The sequence below is a fragment of the Cibotium barometz genome, chromosome 37, assembly GCF_041138505.1.
Source record: "Cibotium barometz isolate CiBa-2024 chromosome 37, ASM4113850v1, whole genome shotgun sequence".
NCBI lineage: Eukaryota > Viridiplantae > Streptophyta > Polypodiopsida > Cyatheales > Cibotiaceae > Cibotium > Cibotium barometz.
The window spans coordinates 35,166,982-35,183,388 of record NC_141082.1 but is presented as its reverse complement, the minus strand read 5'-3'; the positions used below and the strand labels follow the sequence as shown (position 1 = coordinate 35,183,388).

Here is a 16,407-nt window from a genome sequence, read left to right as displayed (position 1 = left end):
CTTCTCAGCGGTGGCCCGTATATCAGATGGATGTTAAATATGTGTTCCTTAATGGTGACCTACAGGAGAAGGTGTATGTTGAGCAGCCTCCAGGCTTTGAGGTTCCAGGATCAAAGGGGATGGTTTACAAGTTGCGGAAGGCCTTGTATGGTCTTCAGCAAGCTCCCAGCGCTTGGAATCAGAAGATTGATTCCTTCTTTCTACGGACTGGATTTCAGAGATCGGTTGCAGATCCCAGCCTATATCTCTTTCGGGAACGCGGCATGGTCACGTTGATCATGGATGACCTCATTTTCACCGGCAGTCATATGGAGCACATTGCAGTGACGAAGGCTGCCTTGTCAAAGGAGTTTGAGATGACCGATTTAGGCTTACTCCACTTCTTCTTGGGATTGGAGATCTGGAAGACCCAGAGGGGGTTTTTTGTCTCTCAGCAGTAGTATGTTCATGAGTTGCTTGAGGCCTTTGGGATGGACAACTACAAGACTCTTTAGAAGCCTGGGGGGGAATGTCACCAATTGGCCGACCATTTGGTCCATCTCCAGATCTGTGTCTTGTTCACTTGAGGCCAGGCCAGTGTCTCATGTGAAGGGGCCATTATTTTGCATAACATGGACGGGAGCCAGACTGGTGCCACCCGTGTGTTAGCAGGATGGTGTCGTATGGACGGGAGCCAGACTGGTGCCACCCGTGTATGACCTGGACTGTGTTCTATCCATGGGATTGTCACGCCATGGAAGAGCCAGTATTTGTGCCGTGTCTTGCCTATGGGACTGTCACTCCATAGGGAGGCTCGTGCCTGGTTCTGTCTTACCTATGGGACTGTCACTCCTGAAGACCGGGATTTATAATTTCTGTCGTGCCATCATTGTGCCCGACAGGAATGTCTAGTACTTGTTCCATGAACGGGAGATATGTCCATGATACTGTTTGCACATGCATTCATGTTTGCATGCCTGAAACTGTGTTCGCGTGACTTGTATTCTTGTGTTTGTCTGTTTGACGTGCCACTTTTACTGGGCGGGGACGCCTGCCAGTGAGTCGTGAAGTTTGCTCTGTCTGCTGTTCAGGGCTTTCTTCCGTGAAAGCACAGCCGATCAACAACAGTCTGCAGCAGCCCATCTCTCCATCAAACGTAAGCTCTAGTCATGTGTGTGTGGCAGCCCGATTCAGATCCAAAACAGTCCCATATTCAGGTCTCTCAATACTTGATGCTGCAGCCCGGGTATAGTACCACGAACTCACACATATTGTCCAGCTTATACTCTGTTGATACCAAAGGTTTTTGCAAAGCTTATTGAAAGGGATTCAAGCAAAGGTCCTTGGTATAAAACATTCGAGGGATACTCACTGCTGCTAACACCCGTTCGGTGCCGTGTAGTCCAAGCTTTTGGAGAACCACGGTCCATGGGTGCCGAGATCGGGAGAGCTAGGCGTTAGTACGGGAGCGCCTGTTTGTGCGTGGTCTTGGAACACCAGTGGGGCGCTCTTTGCGGATTCCAGTGAAGGCACGGGACCGTAGAGACTAGACTTCTTCAAGTGGATCGCTCTACTTCGAACGTCTACTTCAAGTCTCTTGTTTGGTAACTGTATTCATTTCAATTGTACATGGACATCATCTGGTTCATTGAACCCATGGAGCATTGTATCACTTAAATACTCCCAATAATATATTATATATTGAGGGGGGAGGGGGGGGGGGGGCGGCCCGTTCCGGCCCCAGTGCGGGTGTCCATTGATCATCATTTCATTTCAGTTTTTCACTTGTTATTGAGTTGTCCATTCATATTGTGATATTTAAGTTGTGCTGTTACGCGTGTGGGTGTCCAACGGAGTCTACTCCTACTTGACGGGATCGGTTTCAGCGAGATTGGGTTTCCACAAAAGGAGCCCACGGTCATCCAGTGCGATAACCAGAGCTGTGTCGCTATTGCTCGGAACCCGGTCTTCCATGCCCGGACCAAGCATATAGAGATACAATATCACTTTGTTCGTGAGAAGATCTTGGCTGGTGACATCTTGCTTCTTTATTGTTCAACGGAGGACAATGCGGCGGACCTCTTCACGAAGTATCTACCTCAGGCTATGCTCCGGCGGCACTCCAGCTCACTGGGGTTGGTTCCACATCCAGGAGCTGAGAGGGGGTGTTAGCAATCATCTCCTGTCTGTACACTATGTCAGGGTCTCTGTTGTGGGTGTGCCCACCCAGTTTTGGTGTTTTCCTATTTTTCCTCACTTCCATGTATTTTTTCCATTTTTTGCTACGTGTGGGAGGTTGTCTGCTACCTGTCGGCTGTTCCATTTGCTGGCCGACTGATGGTTGCATACCCGACCTGTTGCTCCGCCTTGGCCGACTGCCCATATTTTGGCCGACTGAGCTTGATCAGGTCATGGGCTGCTGTCGGCTATTTTACTGCTGGCCGACCAGCAGCCTGGGGCCATATAAAATGGCCCCTTGCCCATATTCTGGCCGACTGAGCTTGATCAGGTCATGGGCTGCTCTCGGCTGTTTTACTGCTAGCCAACCAGCACCCTGGGGCCATATAAAATGGCCCCTTGCCCCCCACACTTGTCATTGAGCACTCCGGGATTTCTTGGTGTATATATAGCAGAGTTACACTATCTTCTCTCTCTTGCATTTGTGTATTGCTCTCTCCAACAGTTGTCTTCATTTCCGCTGTGCATTCTGACACATAACACTTCAGCACATCAAAGGCCAACTAGTTGTAGATTTCTGTCTGACCGTCCGTCTGTGGGTGAAATGCACTGGAAAAATTCAATTTAGTACCAAAGTTATCAAACAATGCCCTCCAAAAATGACTGGTAAACTTGGTATCTCGGTCTAACACTATGGTCTTAGGAATCCTGCCAATCGGGTACCAATGCCGAATGAACAAATGGGCAACATCTTCGGCGGTCACATTAGCCCTACATGGAATAAGCATAACAAATTTGCTAAATCTATCAACTATAGTTAAGCACTGAGTATTACGCTTACCCGGACTGGGAGGCAGATTTATTACAAAATCTATCAAAATATCTTGGAAAGGACCCTTAGGAATTAGCAAGAGCTATAACAACCCTATCTTCTTCCCACGAGAAGCTTTCACCTTTTGACAAATATCACAGTGATGTACATATAAAAACACATCTCGCCTCATCTTTGGCCAATAATATTGTCGTTCCAACTTCTCCAAAGTCGAATTCATGCCCCTATGACCACCAGTAATGGCGTCATGGGCGTCATGGAGAAGAGCTGCCCTGAACGACTTCATGACACATAGTCGGCCTTTGTAGAAAAGCCAACCAGCGCGTATCAAAAAGTGGCATGGTCCTGTGACATCCAATGCCTATTCCCATTGTGTACCGAATTCCTCAGAATCCACATACATGTGCTTCATGTCGTCTAGTCCCGTACCAACAAGGTCGAGTCTAGTGGTCTGAATCAAAGTCACTTGTCCCTTCTTGCTCAAAGCATCAGCCATTGGGTTGGCCTTTCCTAGAAGGTACTCAATCATACCACCAAATTGCTGGAATATGTGGTGTTGTCGGTCACTCCATTGTGCACTTGGCATTGTCTGAATCCAGCGTAATGCCTGATGGTCAGTGCGAACCTTGAAGTCACGGCCATAAAGAAAATGTTTCCAATGTTTCAAGGCCTGTATAACTCCAAGGAGTTCCCGATCGTAAACTAAGTAATTCTTTTCTGCGGGCAGTAACTTACGAGACATGTAAGCTACTAGATGACCATTCTATTGTAATACACCTCCAATTGCGATGTTACTCGCATCGGTGATCACCTGGAATGGCTTGTCCCATGAGGCAAGTGCTAGACAAGGCGCTTCTGATAAAGCCACCTTGAGATTCTTGAATGCCTCCAACGCTCATGGAGTCATTTGAATCCGTTGCCTTCTTGTCTTGACACCCTTTAGCAGATCGGTGAGATTCACCGAGAGGTCAGAAAACTTATCTATGTGGGTGGAGTATGCCTGGCATATACCCACAAAGGATCTGATGTCATAAGCAGTCTGAGGTACTTTCCAATTGACAATCTCGGCCACCTTAGCCGGATCAAGTTGAATGCCTTCTGCACTAATTATATATCCAAGGTAATGAACCTCGAACAAATAAAATTCCAACTTCTTCTCATTGACGTAGAGCTCGTTGCTTTTTCCAACAACTTCATGACTTTCTCCACATCAATGTCATGCTGCACAACCGTAGCTGAAAATACTAGTATGTCATCCAGAAATATAAACACACTTTCTAATCAATTCCCGGAACACACGCATCATCATGCGGTTGAATGTGGCTGGGGGGTTTGTCAAGCCAAAAGACATGACCACAAATTCATAATGGGCCCGTTCCATACGAAAGGCTGTCTTGGGGATGTCCCCCTCAACAATCCTCACCCGGTGGTACCCACTCTTCAAATCGAGTTTCGAGAACACCTTAGCCCCATTCAGCCTCTCGAGAATATAATCTATTCGAGGCATCGGGAATCTACTCTTGATAGTCAGCTTATTGAGTGCATGATAATCGACACACAAACGAGAAGACCCATCTTTTTTCTTGACAAACAGGATCGGTGCTGCAAATGGCGACATGCTGGGACGGATGAAGCCAAATTGCAACAATTCTTGGAGTTGACGGTCCAACTCCGATTCCATTGCCTTGGAAAGGCGATATGGAAATTTGCTCGGGGGTTCCGAGCCTGGGAGGAGATTGATCTTGTGGTCCTCTGGTCTGGACGGGGTGTCAAAATGCGCAGCGGAAGACTAACGCACTAGGAGACGCATCACCATCGAGCTCCACGAACACCCCCAACGGGCACTGCAACATCCGGACTCCCACCTCCCGGTGAGCTGCCTCTCCCGGAGGCAAGGTGCCACTCTAGCCTATATATGGCTCTTCAACTTCCCATGCTTCCACTTATGGGATAATCCAAGGCACCTTCTAGCCATAGATCACACGCTCGAAATCGCCAATCTTCCAACACCCTCCCTCGATTCGAGCTCCGCAAGCCACCGAGGCGCAAGGGGGTCGCCCAGGACCACACGCGCCCGGGCTCTGATACCATGTCAAAATGCGCAACGGAAGACTACCGCACGTAGGAGACGCATCACCATCGAGCTCCACGAACACCCCCAACGGACACTGCCGCATCCCTCCACCGGGCTCCCATCTCCCGGTGAGCTGCCTCCCAAAACACCGACCGGAGGAGATGTTTATGACAAGGTGCCACTCTAGCCTATATATGGCTCTTCAACTTCCCATGCTTCCACTTATGGGATAATCCAAGGCACCCTCTAGCCATAGATCACACGCTCGAAATCGCCAACCTTCCAACAAGGAGCTGGAAAGGAAGATTGTCCCGAAGAAAAATCTTCTGGAACTTTTCATGGAGAGCCAAATACTTCTCGGAAGCACTAGCTACCTTCTGGGCAGTCTGGATGTATATCATCGCACAATGTGCGCCTTTCCTAATTGCTCGTTTAGCTTGCAAGTGGCTTATGAGCGGAAAGTTCGGAATTCCTGGCTCACACTTACTGGTCACTGGGGCGTTTGACACATTCCGACTAATCTGGAAAGTGTACTTGTCCCACTTGACATCAGGAACGAACTTGTGAAACCACTAAATGCCCAATATTATGTCTCCTCCTACAAGAGGGATAACCATAAAATCATGCACAAACTCTATGCCCTGAATAACTAATTTAGCACCTAGAGCTTCATACGTGACGCTCGTTGTCATGCCTGTGCTAAAACCCTCAAATTGCTTGTCCACCAAAGTCAGGACGAAACGGGCACGCCGAGCGGCCTGTTCCATGACCACGTCCTCTGTGCTGCCGCTGTCAAACAAGACGACGACTCTGGCCACCTATGTAGCCAAAGGTCTTGAGCAATTCGTTGCGCTCATACTCCTAGTCATGGGCGCCCTTCTGCTTATCTTTGAGCTCCTGGCTAATGATTGCTCCAACTGAAGCCTTGGGATTTGAAGAACTAGGGGCAGCCACTAGGGTCTGTGTGGGAGCTGGGCTCACCACGGAAGCCGTGGAGGCGGTAGTCTTCTTATGACACTCCCAAGAAGTGTGTCCTTTCGTATGACAAAAGAAACACCTACCCTCCTTGTACTGAGTAATCTCCTCAGCACTCAACTTGCCCCACCAGTCTTGCCTGCCTCCGCTTTCTGGTCTGGAGTAAGCTTGTGCGCATTGGTCGAGTTCTTGGAGCCAGAGGCTCCCGTGCTTTGTCCTGGGGGAGACCCCGTCTGGTTCTGGTCTTTTTCCCCCATGGTGACTACTTGCAGCCTTTTTGCTATAAATTCAAGAGGATTATTCCATGGCTTCTACACCGACTGTCATCTCTTCATCCATTCCTCAACTTCCCAAGGAATCCATCTTAGATGGAACCAATTATCTTGATTGAGCACTACAAATGAAGATTCTCCTTCGGTATCATCGGCTATGGGATATTGTTTCTGGTACTGATGCGTCTCCCAATGCAACTTCTCCTCAGGCTGAGATTGATGCCTAGGCTGACAAAGATACAAGGGCTCATGAAACCCTCTTCTTCAACATGAAACCCTCTATTGCTCGTCAATTTGATGACAATGATGAGGAAACTGCAAAAGAATTGTGGGATAATAGCCAGAGGAGGTATCAGCGTGAGAACTCTACTCAAAAGGTAGCCTTGGAGAATCAACTCTCTGATACTACTAACATCATGGATTCTATTACAAAGTTAATAACCATTCAGAAGAAGCTGGTCTCTTTGGGGAGCAAAGCTACCGACGAGGACTTTGTCAATCGGCTCCTCGCCAAATTGCCCAAGACTTTCTCTGCTTTTTGTGATACTATATCACTCCTTCCTTCTACTCCTGATCTGTCCTTCAATTGATAAAGACCACCTTCTTGGATACCTGTGGCAACAATCTGCAAGGTGCTGGTGTTGATGATCTCAAGGATGAAACTATCATAGTAGATACCACATCCCTTCTTCACAATCCGAAAAACTGAGAGGAGATTGTTGGAGAGCTTGGGAACATGAAGCACATCTCGAATGGTAGAAGGCTAGCCCGGGGAAGAGTTAAGCCGCACATTACCAATCGAAGAGGCCTCCAAGTTGGAAGCGTCACCAGTGGACATCATCAAAGAGATGGGACGAATGTCATGAAGAATGGTCCTGTTAGGAGTCATGTGAGTAGTACACCCACTATCAACCACCCGATCCATAAGACGTGAGGTGGAAAGAACGGGAGAGTCAGAGGGAAGCTTCTCAATACCGATGAAGACAATCTTCTTGGTGGAAGAGGATTTCTGAGTTTGGTTGGTGGATGAAGAGGTTTGATTGGGGGTTTTCTTAGTAGAACCACCTTCTCTCTTCTTGCAACAATCAGGGTGAATGTGACCTTTGAGACCACAATAATGACAAGTAAGCTACTTATGAGCACTATTGTTGGCAGGTTTGTGGGCACCTTTGCTGCTCGTGGAAACCTTGGACTGCCATTTGCTTTTGTCCTTAGTAGGTCTCGGAAGCACCTTTGTTGCTCATGGAAACCTTGGATTGCCATTTGCTTTTGTCCTTAGTAGGTCTCGGAAGCACCGTGGCTGGTTTTCTCTCATGGCCCTCTCCTGAAGCATGCCAACAATGGTATGTGGCTCTTTGACTGAGTCCCAATCTCATCTGCTGCAACTTCTTCACAGCTATCATGCCTTGGTAGCTCATGTGGATACCGATTTGTGGCATGCTCGCTTCAGGAATCTGAATTATACTTCTCTACAACTGTTGTCTTCTCAACAGGTGGTCGAGAGTCTTCCACCACTGAAATCCTCCCACTCCACTTGTGTGGCTTGTCTTCACGGCACACAACACCGAGATGCCTTTCCTCACAAGGGTACTCATCGGGCTTCTCATATTCTACAGCTCATTCATATGGACCTATGCGGCCCAATGCAGATTACTACCCTAGGAGGAGCCACGGGTTTATCTCTTGGCAGAAAAATCTCAAGCTTTCTCCTGCTTCCAAGAGTGGGTGACTTTGGTTGAGAATGTGACCACACAGAAGGTTCGACAAGTCCACTCCGACAATGGAGGAGAATTCATCTCCAAGCCTTCCATAATTTTTGCTCACAGAAAGGTATAAGCCGTCAATTTTCCACACCTCACACTCCTCAACAGAATGGTGTGGTTGAATGCAAGAAGAGGACTGTTCAAGAGATGGCTTGTACCATGCTTTCTTCTTCTAATCTTCCTCCCTCTTTCTCAAGAGAAGCTGTGAGCACTGCTACTTACATCATCAACCATTCTCCTACAAAGGCAGTTTCTCATATGACTCCAGAGGAGGCTTTTACTGGTCAAAAACCTTCCGTCTCTCATTTCAGGGTTTTCGGTTGTGATGCCTATGTTCATATCCCTAATTCTAACAGATCCAAATTTGATCCCAAGTCCAGGAAGTGCAAATTTCTTGGATATAGCTCTCATTCCAAAGCTTACAGATTATGGGACCCGGACCTTGGTGATTTCTCGCAATGTTCACTTTGTTGAGCCCTCACATGATTCTCGCTTTCATCTCAAGCTTACCATCAAGGTCCCTCCTCCTTCCCCGACCACCCCAACTCCACCACCAACTTCTCCACCGTCAACTTCTTTACCCCCTGCCTCTCCACCCCCACTTCCTCCTACCCCAGCTTCTCCTCCTCCTCCTACTCTTGTGCAACGGAGGATTGCCCCCAAGATTCCACAATGGCTAGAAACCATTGTTCGTGATTCTCATCTCTGCTATGGAACTTCATCAGCTTGCTAATTTTTCATCACAATCTTTGACACGGGCACGGAGATTATAGCAGCTTCATCATTCTTGTAACCTCGCCCTGATGAGTACAATGATAATAGTCATATGATCCTACTACAACTAAAGAGGCTCTTGCTCTTCTTGAGTGGCGGGCGAGGCCGAGATTGATTCCATTGAGAAAAATCGTACATGGGAGCTGGTGGACCAGACTCTGCATCAACGGGTCATTGGGGTCAAGTGAGTCTTTAAGACCAAGTTTCATGCTGATGGATCTCTAGACAAACACAAAGCCATATTGGTTGCGAAGGGGTACTCTCAAATTGAGGGGGTGGATTATGAGGAAACTTTTGCTCCTACAACTAGATCCACCACCATCCGGACAGTTCTTGCTTTTTTAGCTCATAAGCACTGACCGATTTACCAAATGGATGTCAAGTCTTCCTTTCTTAATGATGACTTACACGAGGAGGTGTATGTTGAACAACCTCAAGGTTTTCAAGTTTCCCGGACATGAGGGTAAGGTGTAAGCCCTTAATGGTTTGAAACAAGAACCCAAGGCGTGCCGCGTGGTATGATAAGATTAATGCATTCTTTCTTTCCCTTGGATTCGAGAGATGCTTTGCAAACAGCAATCTCTATGTCTTTGCTCAGGATGCTTTGCTCTATTTGATTGTCTTATATGTTGATGATTTATTGATTACACTGGCTCGCATCTTGCCAAGATTAAACAACTCCGGTGAAATTTAGCTCTCACCTTTGAGATGACTTCTCCACTACTTCCTTGGAATGGAGGTCTATCAGTCTTCGGATGGAGTATTTCTTAGCCAGTACAGATATTTGCAGTAGCTCCTGGATGGGATAACCAAGTGCCGTCCAATTTATTGTCCAATGGATCCTAACTCCAAGCTCTCTTGTGATGGTCCCTCTCCTCTCTTCAAGGACAATACATAGTACCAGAAGCTTGTTGGTTCTCTTATTTATTTGACTTACACCAAGCCCGACATTTCTTAGAATGTTAGTGTTCTCAGTCAATTTTCGCCCGCTCCTCAACATTCTCATTGGCAACTAAGGGTTCTCCAATACTTATCCAATACCTTGGACTATGGTCTCTCTTTCAAAGGAGGCACTAAGCTTATTTGATACTGTGATGCTGGCTGGCTGGGCAGATGATCAAGATACTCGACGATCCACTTCTGGTTATTGCTTCACTCTTGGTTCCTATCTTATTTCTTGGAGATCCAAGAAGAAGAATACAGTTTCATTATCTTCTACTCAGGCTCAATGCCGTGCTTATTTGGATACCTACTGTGAGTTGCTATGGTTGTTCTAGATGTTGAGCAATCTTGATGTACTCTTGGATTCTCCGATCCATATTCTTACGAACAGCCAGAGTGCCTTGGCGTTGGCTCGAACTTCATCCTTCCATGGCAGGACCAAACATACTGAGGTCCACGTTCACTTCATTCGTGAGCTAGTCACCAACGGCATCATTACATTGAAATATTGTCCTTCTCAGGAAAACCTTGCTGATCTCTTCACCAAACCTCTTCCTCGAGATACTATTGATCAGCTCCTTACCTATATGGGAGTCAAACCCCCATGCCGGAGCTGAGAGGAGGTGTTGGACATGTCATCTCCAGCTCATTTTAAGCCCATATTTTTCAGCTATTTTATAGCTTAGTTTTAGGCTATTTTAGGCATTTTTATCAATCATGGGCATTTGTCCTCCAGTCCTACAGGCCGACTGGCTCTACAGATATGTATATAACAATGGACATTGTTCATTCATAATTCAATCAATACTTTTCAGTTTCTGGCTCAAGTATTGGATCTCTCTTGGCTGTCTACTCTCTCTTGTTTGATCTCTACTTGCTTCCACTTCATATTCACAAATTGTCACATCCTCTCCACACTCACCCCTGTATCCTACACCCACTTTGTATCCACGATGATGAGGATGGTGATCCTCCATGATGAGCATACATATCTACATTTATGTAGGGATTAGTGTTAGTTCTTTTTGTTATGTTGTCTTTTTTTTCCATGGACAAATTGTACACCTTTTGTCTCATAGACCTGTTGGGTCTTTTGCAAGACGTTAATATATCTTCTTCTTCTTCTCTTCTCTCTCTGTCTAATCATCGTTAAAGTTTGCATCACTGTTCTTTATGAGGCTTAGGGCTGAGGATCAAGTAAGCAAGGCGGCTTCCACGCATGCAACAGTCCTGCAACTTGCTTCATCTGCCATACATTGCTTTTGTTGTTCCCAAAGCGCCATTCTCATAGGCCATTGCCTGCAGGCCCTGTGTTCTCCCATCGCATCCATGCTCTTAGACTACCTGTGTGCAATCCTAGACTTTGCAGTCACTCTCGCCTCCATTCCTTTATCATCAGGGCTCACAAATGGTACTCTCCTTATCTCTCATCATTCGATATCCCCTCTTACTTATCTCAGAACATGGGGGAGGAGAGTCATCCCTGATGCTCCAGCTCAATCTGTTGAATCTTCAAGGCTCCTATCTTTATCTGGTATAAGACATCCTATTGATGGCATGTGAGAAACCTGCAGCTGTTCTTGCCCATTCTAGCAGCCTCCCAATGTCCTCAAAAGTTGCTGTTGGTCTTGCCATTTTTAGTAGTTTCTTCGTATCTGCAATAGTTACATAATACTCCCCAAGGATACATGAAATGAAAGTTCTTATCATATACATTAAAACCATATGGTGTTCCCATCATACAAGCCAATAACATCAACAACTAAGCATGTTTCGAAGTCCACCATTGTATGGGACTTATCATCTTTGAATGTGATTTTTGATGACCATAGACATGCTATACCTAGACATAAAGGTTATCAATGGCCCCTAGGACATTTGATGCTGGATACATTTATTTAATATTCATGCATCCCACATGTATGCATTTACCTAATGGAAGATGAAAGGGCGTAATACTGAAACCCTGATCATCCACAAGCATGACGAAAATGAGCTTTGTCGAAGTAAAAGGCCTACAGTAAGCATACAAAGCTGAAAATCAAGAACTATTCACAATCATTGCAATACCTGGCATGCTGAAGCTCCTGCTGCAAACCATCAATCTGAGCTTTCAAAGTAGCAATCTGATGAGCATCCACTTGAGCCCTCTGAGTTTCCTTTTGCAACCTTGCTGAGAGCTCCTGCCTCTGCGAAAGAAGCTTCTCCAGGTCTTCTTTCAAAGAATCCATTGTGCGTAAATCCACTTCCATCTGTGACACTCTCTCCAGAAGTCCTCTGATTTGCCCATCCTTCTCAGTCTGGGTTTGGGAGTTATCTTGCCGGCGTTGCAGTTCCTGTTGTGCTGCAGAGAGCTCCTGCCGTAAAGTGACATGTATGGCCGCAAGCTGCTGGTTGTCCCTCGACAACCTCTGAATTTCAGAATGCTGCAAATCGAGCTGCTCGATAAGTGCTGGCGGTGGCAAGCCTGAATGAGGTCCTAAAAGAGGAGGTAAATTTCTCCTGTGCATGTTGTCTTGTTGATTTGCCAGCTCCTCTTCTTTAGGCATCGGAGACAATCCGGGATGCAGGCCCTGATGAGGAGGTAGCATGTCACGTGGAAAGGGACGCGGATACATCGGACCTGAGCCTGGTGGTCCCCCCCGACGTGGTCCCCGTGAGCTATCATTACCAGCATAGTTGCGGCCTCTCCCTGCCATTTGCAGCAAATGCTGACTCTCCCTGCCACCATTTGCACGGATTCCAACTGTTATTTTGCTAATTTTGACTGAATTAAACCAACCATAACAGTAAGTACAGATTTATGCACTTTATGATGCAAAAAACATCAGATCAATCATGTATAGCTACGAGTGTCTGTGGTACCAAAACAAGAAGCTGGTTCCACCCACAGGATAAAAACTAGAGAAGAGAGAGGGGAAGGGAGGGGAAGGGGAAGGGGAGGGATGGAAACTTCCAGATGTTTTTCCAGAGCTTCCCCTTGTTTTAGTAAGAGGGAGCATGGACCACTTTTTGGAGAGGCAAGACCACCACCCCAAAAGGTTTTCATGTCTCAATTGAGGAAGGCAAAAAAGATTTTCTCACAATGTAGAAAGCTAGGTGCACATGTGCAGACCCACAAGTGCACACAGCTAGAATCAAACCTTGCACATCCAGTTCAGGATCTTAACGGGCTAGCCATTGCCACCCCTAGCTTCAGCAATGCTTCAGCAGCTTTTCAGGTCCTCTAGTTGAGTATAATGCCTGCGACGTGTGTAGCTGTGTGCATGCATGTATGCATGTGCGTTCTTATGGCACCCAGGAGAAAGAGAGGTTTTGCCGCGCAAGGGGGGGGCGGGGGCGGGGGGGGGGGGGGGGGGGGGATTGAAGACCAAGCCACCTCACATTTTAACCTGCATGTGTACCCTCTGAGAATTTTCTAACTCTACAAATGGAGTGGTGTGTGCCAATGGAACCTTGGAAAGGCTTTACAGTTACACCAAGAGAAAGAGCTGTTCAGTAAATGATAAGTAGGCATTGGGAGGAATGCCCATCCAATGGTTTGAACCAAAGACCACAGCAAGAGTAAAATCATTTCCTTGGCAATCTTAGAGAGCTCAAACAATAAGCATTTCAGAGACCCATGGCAGTAAGACACCTACATAGAGTAGATTCATTTTCTTGGGCATTCTAGGCAGAGGAGACAATAAGACCATAGCAGTGAGAGCACACAGGGCAAATCTCTCTCTCTCTCTCTCTCTCTCTCTCTCCACACACACACACACACACACACACATACAAAGTTAATTGGAATCAATTCAATTGCCCTACCTAGTTGCTGGAAATCATAGGTCGATCCGCGCATGAATCAACAGAGACAACAATATGGTGGAAAGCACATACCTCCCGTCTCTGCAAACCTTCAATCTTGCCTTAAATACTTTAATTTAATTGTCGACAGCATATATGAGCAAACTATAAGTATAATGTTGCGTATTTAGCACTTCTTTAGATCTTTTAAATTCCAAAAAATAATTGAGTATGGTATCTCCTTTCCTTTTTCTTTCCCTGCCACGTACCGTGTGCATGAAGGGGAGAGATTCTTTAGTCTTCTTACTACTAGTGTCGCGACCGTTACTACTAGTGTTGCGACCGGTCTACGACGAGCAAGAAGCATTTTGCATTTAGGTACATGCAAAAGAAATATGTGTAAAATCACCCTTCCTTTCCTTTTAGAAGCTAGGCACATCGAGTTACACACAAACACTTATAAAGATGTATATATGTATGGACATGTACGTATGAGTACGTGTACGTGAAATCCATTGAAACCATACATGCCACAACTGGAAGATATGTGTAAGTGTGTGTGCGCCTATGAATGCATGTGTGCATGTCACATACACACATGTAAATATGTGTCTGTGTATGCGCACGCACCCATAATATCCATAGATACTGGTCACACTCATACATATATGTATACATTGCCCTCAACTTGCCAAACTAATATATAAAAACATCGCGATTACCATATATATCCATATAGAAGCTTCTAGCATTACAAACCCATAAAATGATGAGTATCTTAACACACATGAACACAACCTCAAAACAATCTTCGGACAACTGGATTATCTCTCCTTGGTAGCCTATATCCATAATATCCATAGATACTGGTCACACTCATACATATATGTGTCTGTGTATGCGCACGCACCCATAATATCCATAGATACTGGTCACACTCATACATATATGTATACATCGCCCTCAACTTGCCAAACTAATATATAAAAACATCGTGATTGCCATATACATCCATATAGAAGCTTCTAGCATTACAAACCCATAAAATGTTGAGTATCTTAACACACCTGAACACAACCTCAAAACAATCTTTGGACAACTGGATTATCTCTCCTTGGTAGCCTATATCCCGCACTCCATTTGGCAAAATGTATGCCATAAAAAATATTAGCGTTGAAAATATAACTCTCGTAGAAAAAAGTTGGATAAAGATAAAAGCTTACAAAACTCATTTGGTGGATCAATATTTGAGGCGAACAGCGTTTGAACAAACTTGTAAACAGCAAATCGAGAAATTATGTATTATCCAGTGCCTATGCACCGAAAATCCAACTTATCAAGCTTTTCATAATCCACAAACATTACACGTACATGAAGCTGATCTCCAACCTTCCACAATCGTAGATTGTAAATTCCAAGGAGCCCAAAGCTCTCGTCTCATAACTGTCTCAACCATACAAACCCAACAATAATCTGGGTTCTAAAAAAGTGAAGATATTCCCTGTTGCAAATGAATGTTTCAATAAAAATATAAATTAATCAAACAAAACACAAAAGCTACATAAAAATAATAATACCTAAATTATAGCAAACGTCTAAAACATTTACCTTCAATATCTTGTCCATCACCATAAACGAATGAAAATGATCTCCTTGCCACATCCATCCTAAGCAATATATCCCTGATATCAAATATAACACTCTCTCTCTCTATACACACACACACACACACACACACACACAATATAAGGGCACTGTATATAAAAGCAATCCAAAAGCAAACAAAGACTGCACTTGCACATCTTCAAAAACATTCTCCAATCAAATGCTTCCTTCATTGCACAAAGATACGTATAAATTTGGTCTCTTACATTTGCAAATTGCCATTTACATTTAAAATCTTCGACATGCCATTTGCAAAACCTCCTTGTAGACAACATTGGTTGTGAGTTCATTTGAACATGTTGTGCCACTTTCATATTCCACAATATGCTTTACACACACTTTCACTGCATTGGATGATCTAACATCATGCGACATAGCGACGTACAGTTGTCCATGTGTGAATACTTGCGTGGCCAGATAAAGTCCCAATACACTCAATGTTTGTCCTTGGGACTTATTTATTGGCATACCAAAAGCTAACCTGACAGGAAATTGCCTCCTTCTCATGTCAAACGGAAATTGAAGCACAGTAGGCACAAATGTTATCCTGGGAATAAAGACTCTATCTCCAATTTTTGTACCTATAATGATTTCTGCTTCTATCACCTTTGAGTTAAATTGCTTGCATATCAATCTGGTACCATTACAAAGTCCTCGTCGAGGGTCCAAATTGCAAAGCAAAATGATAGGCGCATTAATCTTTAGAAGTAAGCGGTGAGGAGGGTAACCACCACCTAAGTTCAAACTATTCAAGTACTCAATTGGATACAGTATTGTATCATTCTCACAAGAAACAACAGAATCTGCACTAAGGTATTCTCTTTCAAGACCAGGCAACGAACTCAAGGCTAGTTCATTGATCTCATCAACCTCTAAATTTCGTGGTGCAAGAATAGCACGATCTTTGAAGAAGCATGCATAATCCTCAACACTATGAAGATCTTTGTATACCCATTCTACCAAACTCAAAACAGAGTTGTCATGGATCAACATTTGCGATGGAAATACTACTCTGCCTTCATTGTTTGGCTGACCTATAGTGCCATCCCCAATTTGTAATGTCCATTTGACAAATTCATGTTCTATACCACAGTAAGCACTCTGCCTAACTCGCATGTTTTGGGTGAGCTTTAAAACACTCACATACCTCCAAATATGTGACCG

At 45.1% G+C, this 16,407-nt stretch overlaps 1 protein-coding gene across 2 annotated transcripts in view; it reads right to left on the bottom strand.

The window, feature by feature from the left end:
- The window catches only part of LOC147617221 (uncharacterized), a 28,629-nt gene extending 14,849 nt beyond the window's left edge, over positions 1-13,780 (bottom strand). The window contains exons 1-2 of one of the 2 annotated variants that reach the window (XM_086776829.1): positions 13,672-13,780; positions 11,860-12,510 (exon numbers count right to left, since the gene is read on the bottom strand). In XM_086776829.1, coding sequence (XP_086632955.1) covers positions 11,860-12,488 — 629 coding nt within the window. In that variant the 5' untranslated portion in view covers positions 12,489-12,510; positions 13,672-13,780. Of the gene's footprint in view, positions 1-11,859; positions 12,511-13,599 lie in introns of both variants that reach the window. The other variant, XM_086776828.1, reaches the window with a different exon arrangement.
- Positions 13,781-16,407: the final 2,627 nt, after the last annotated feature.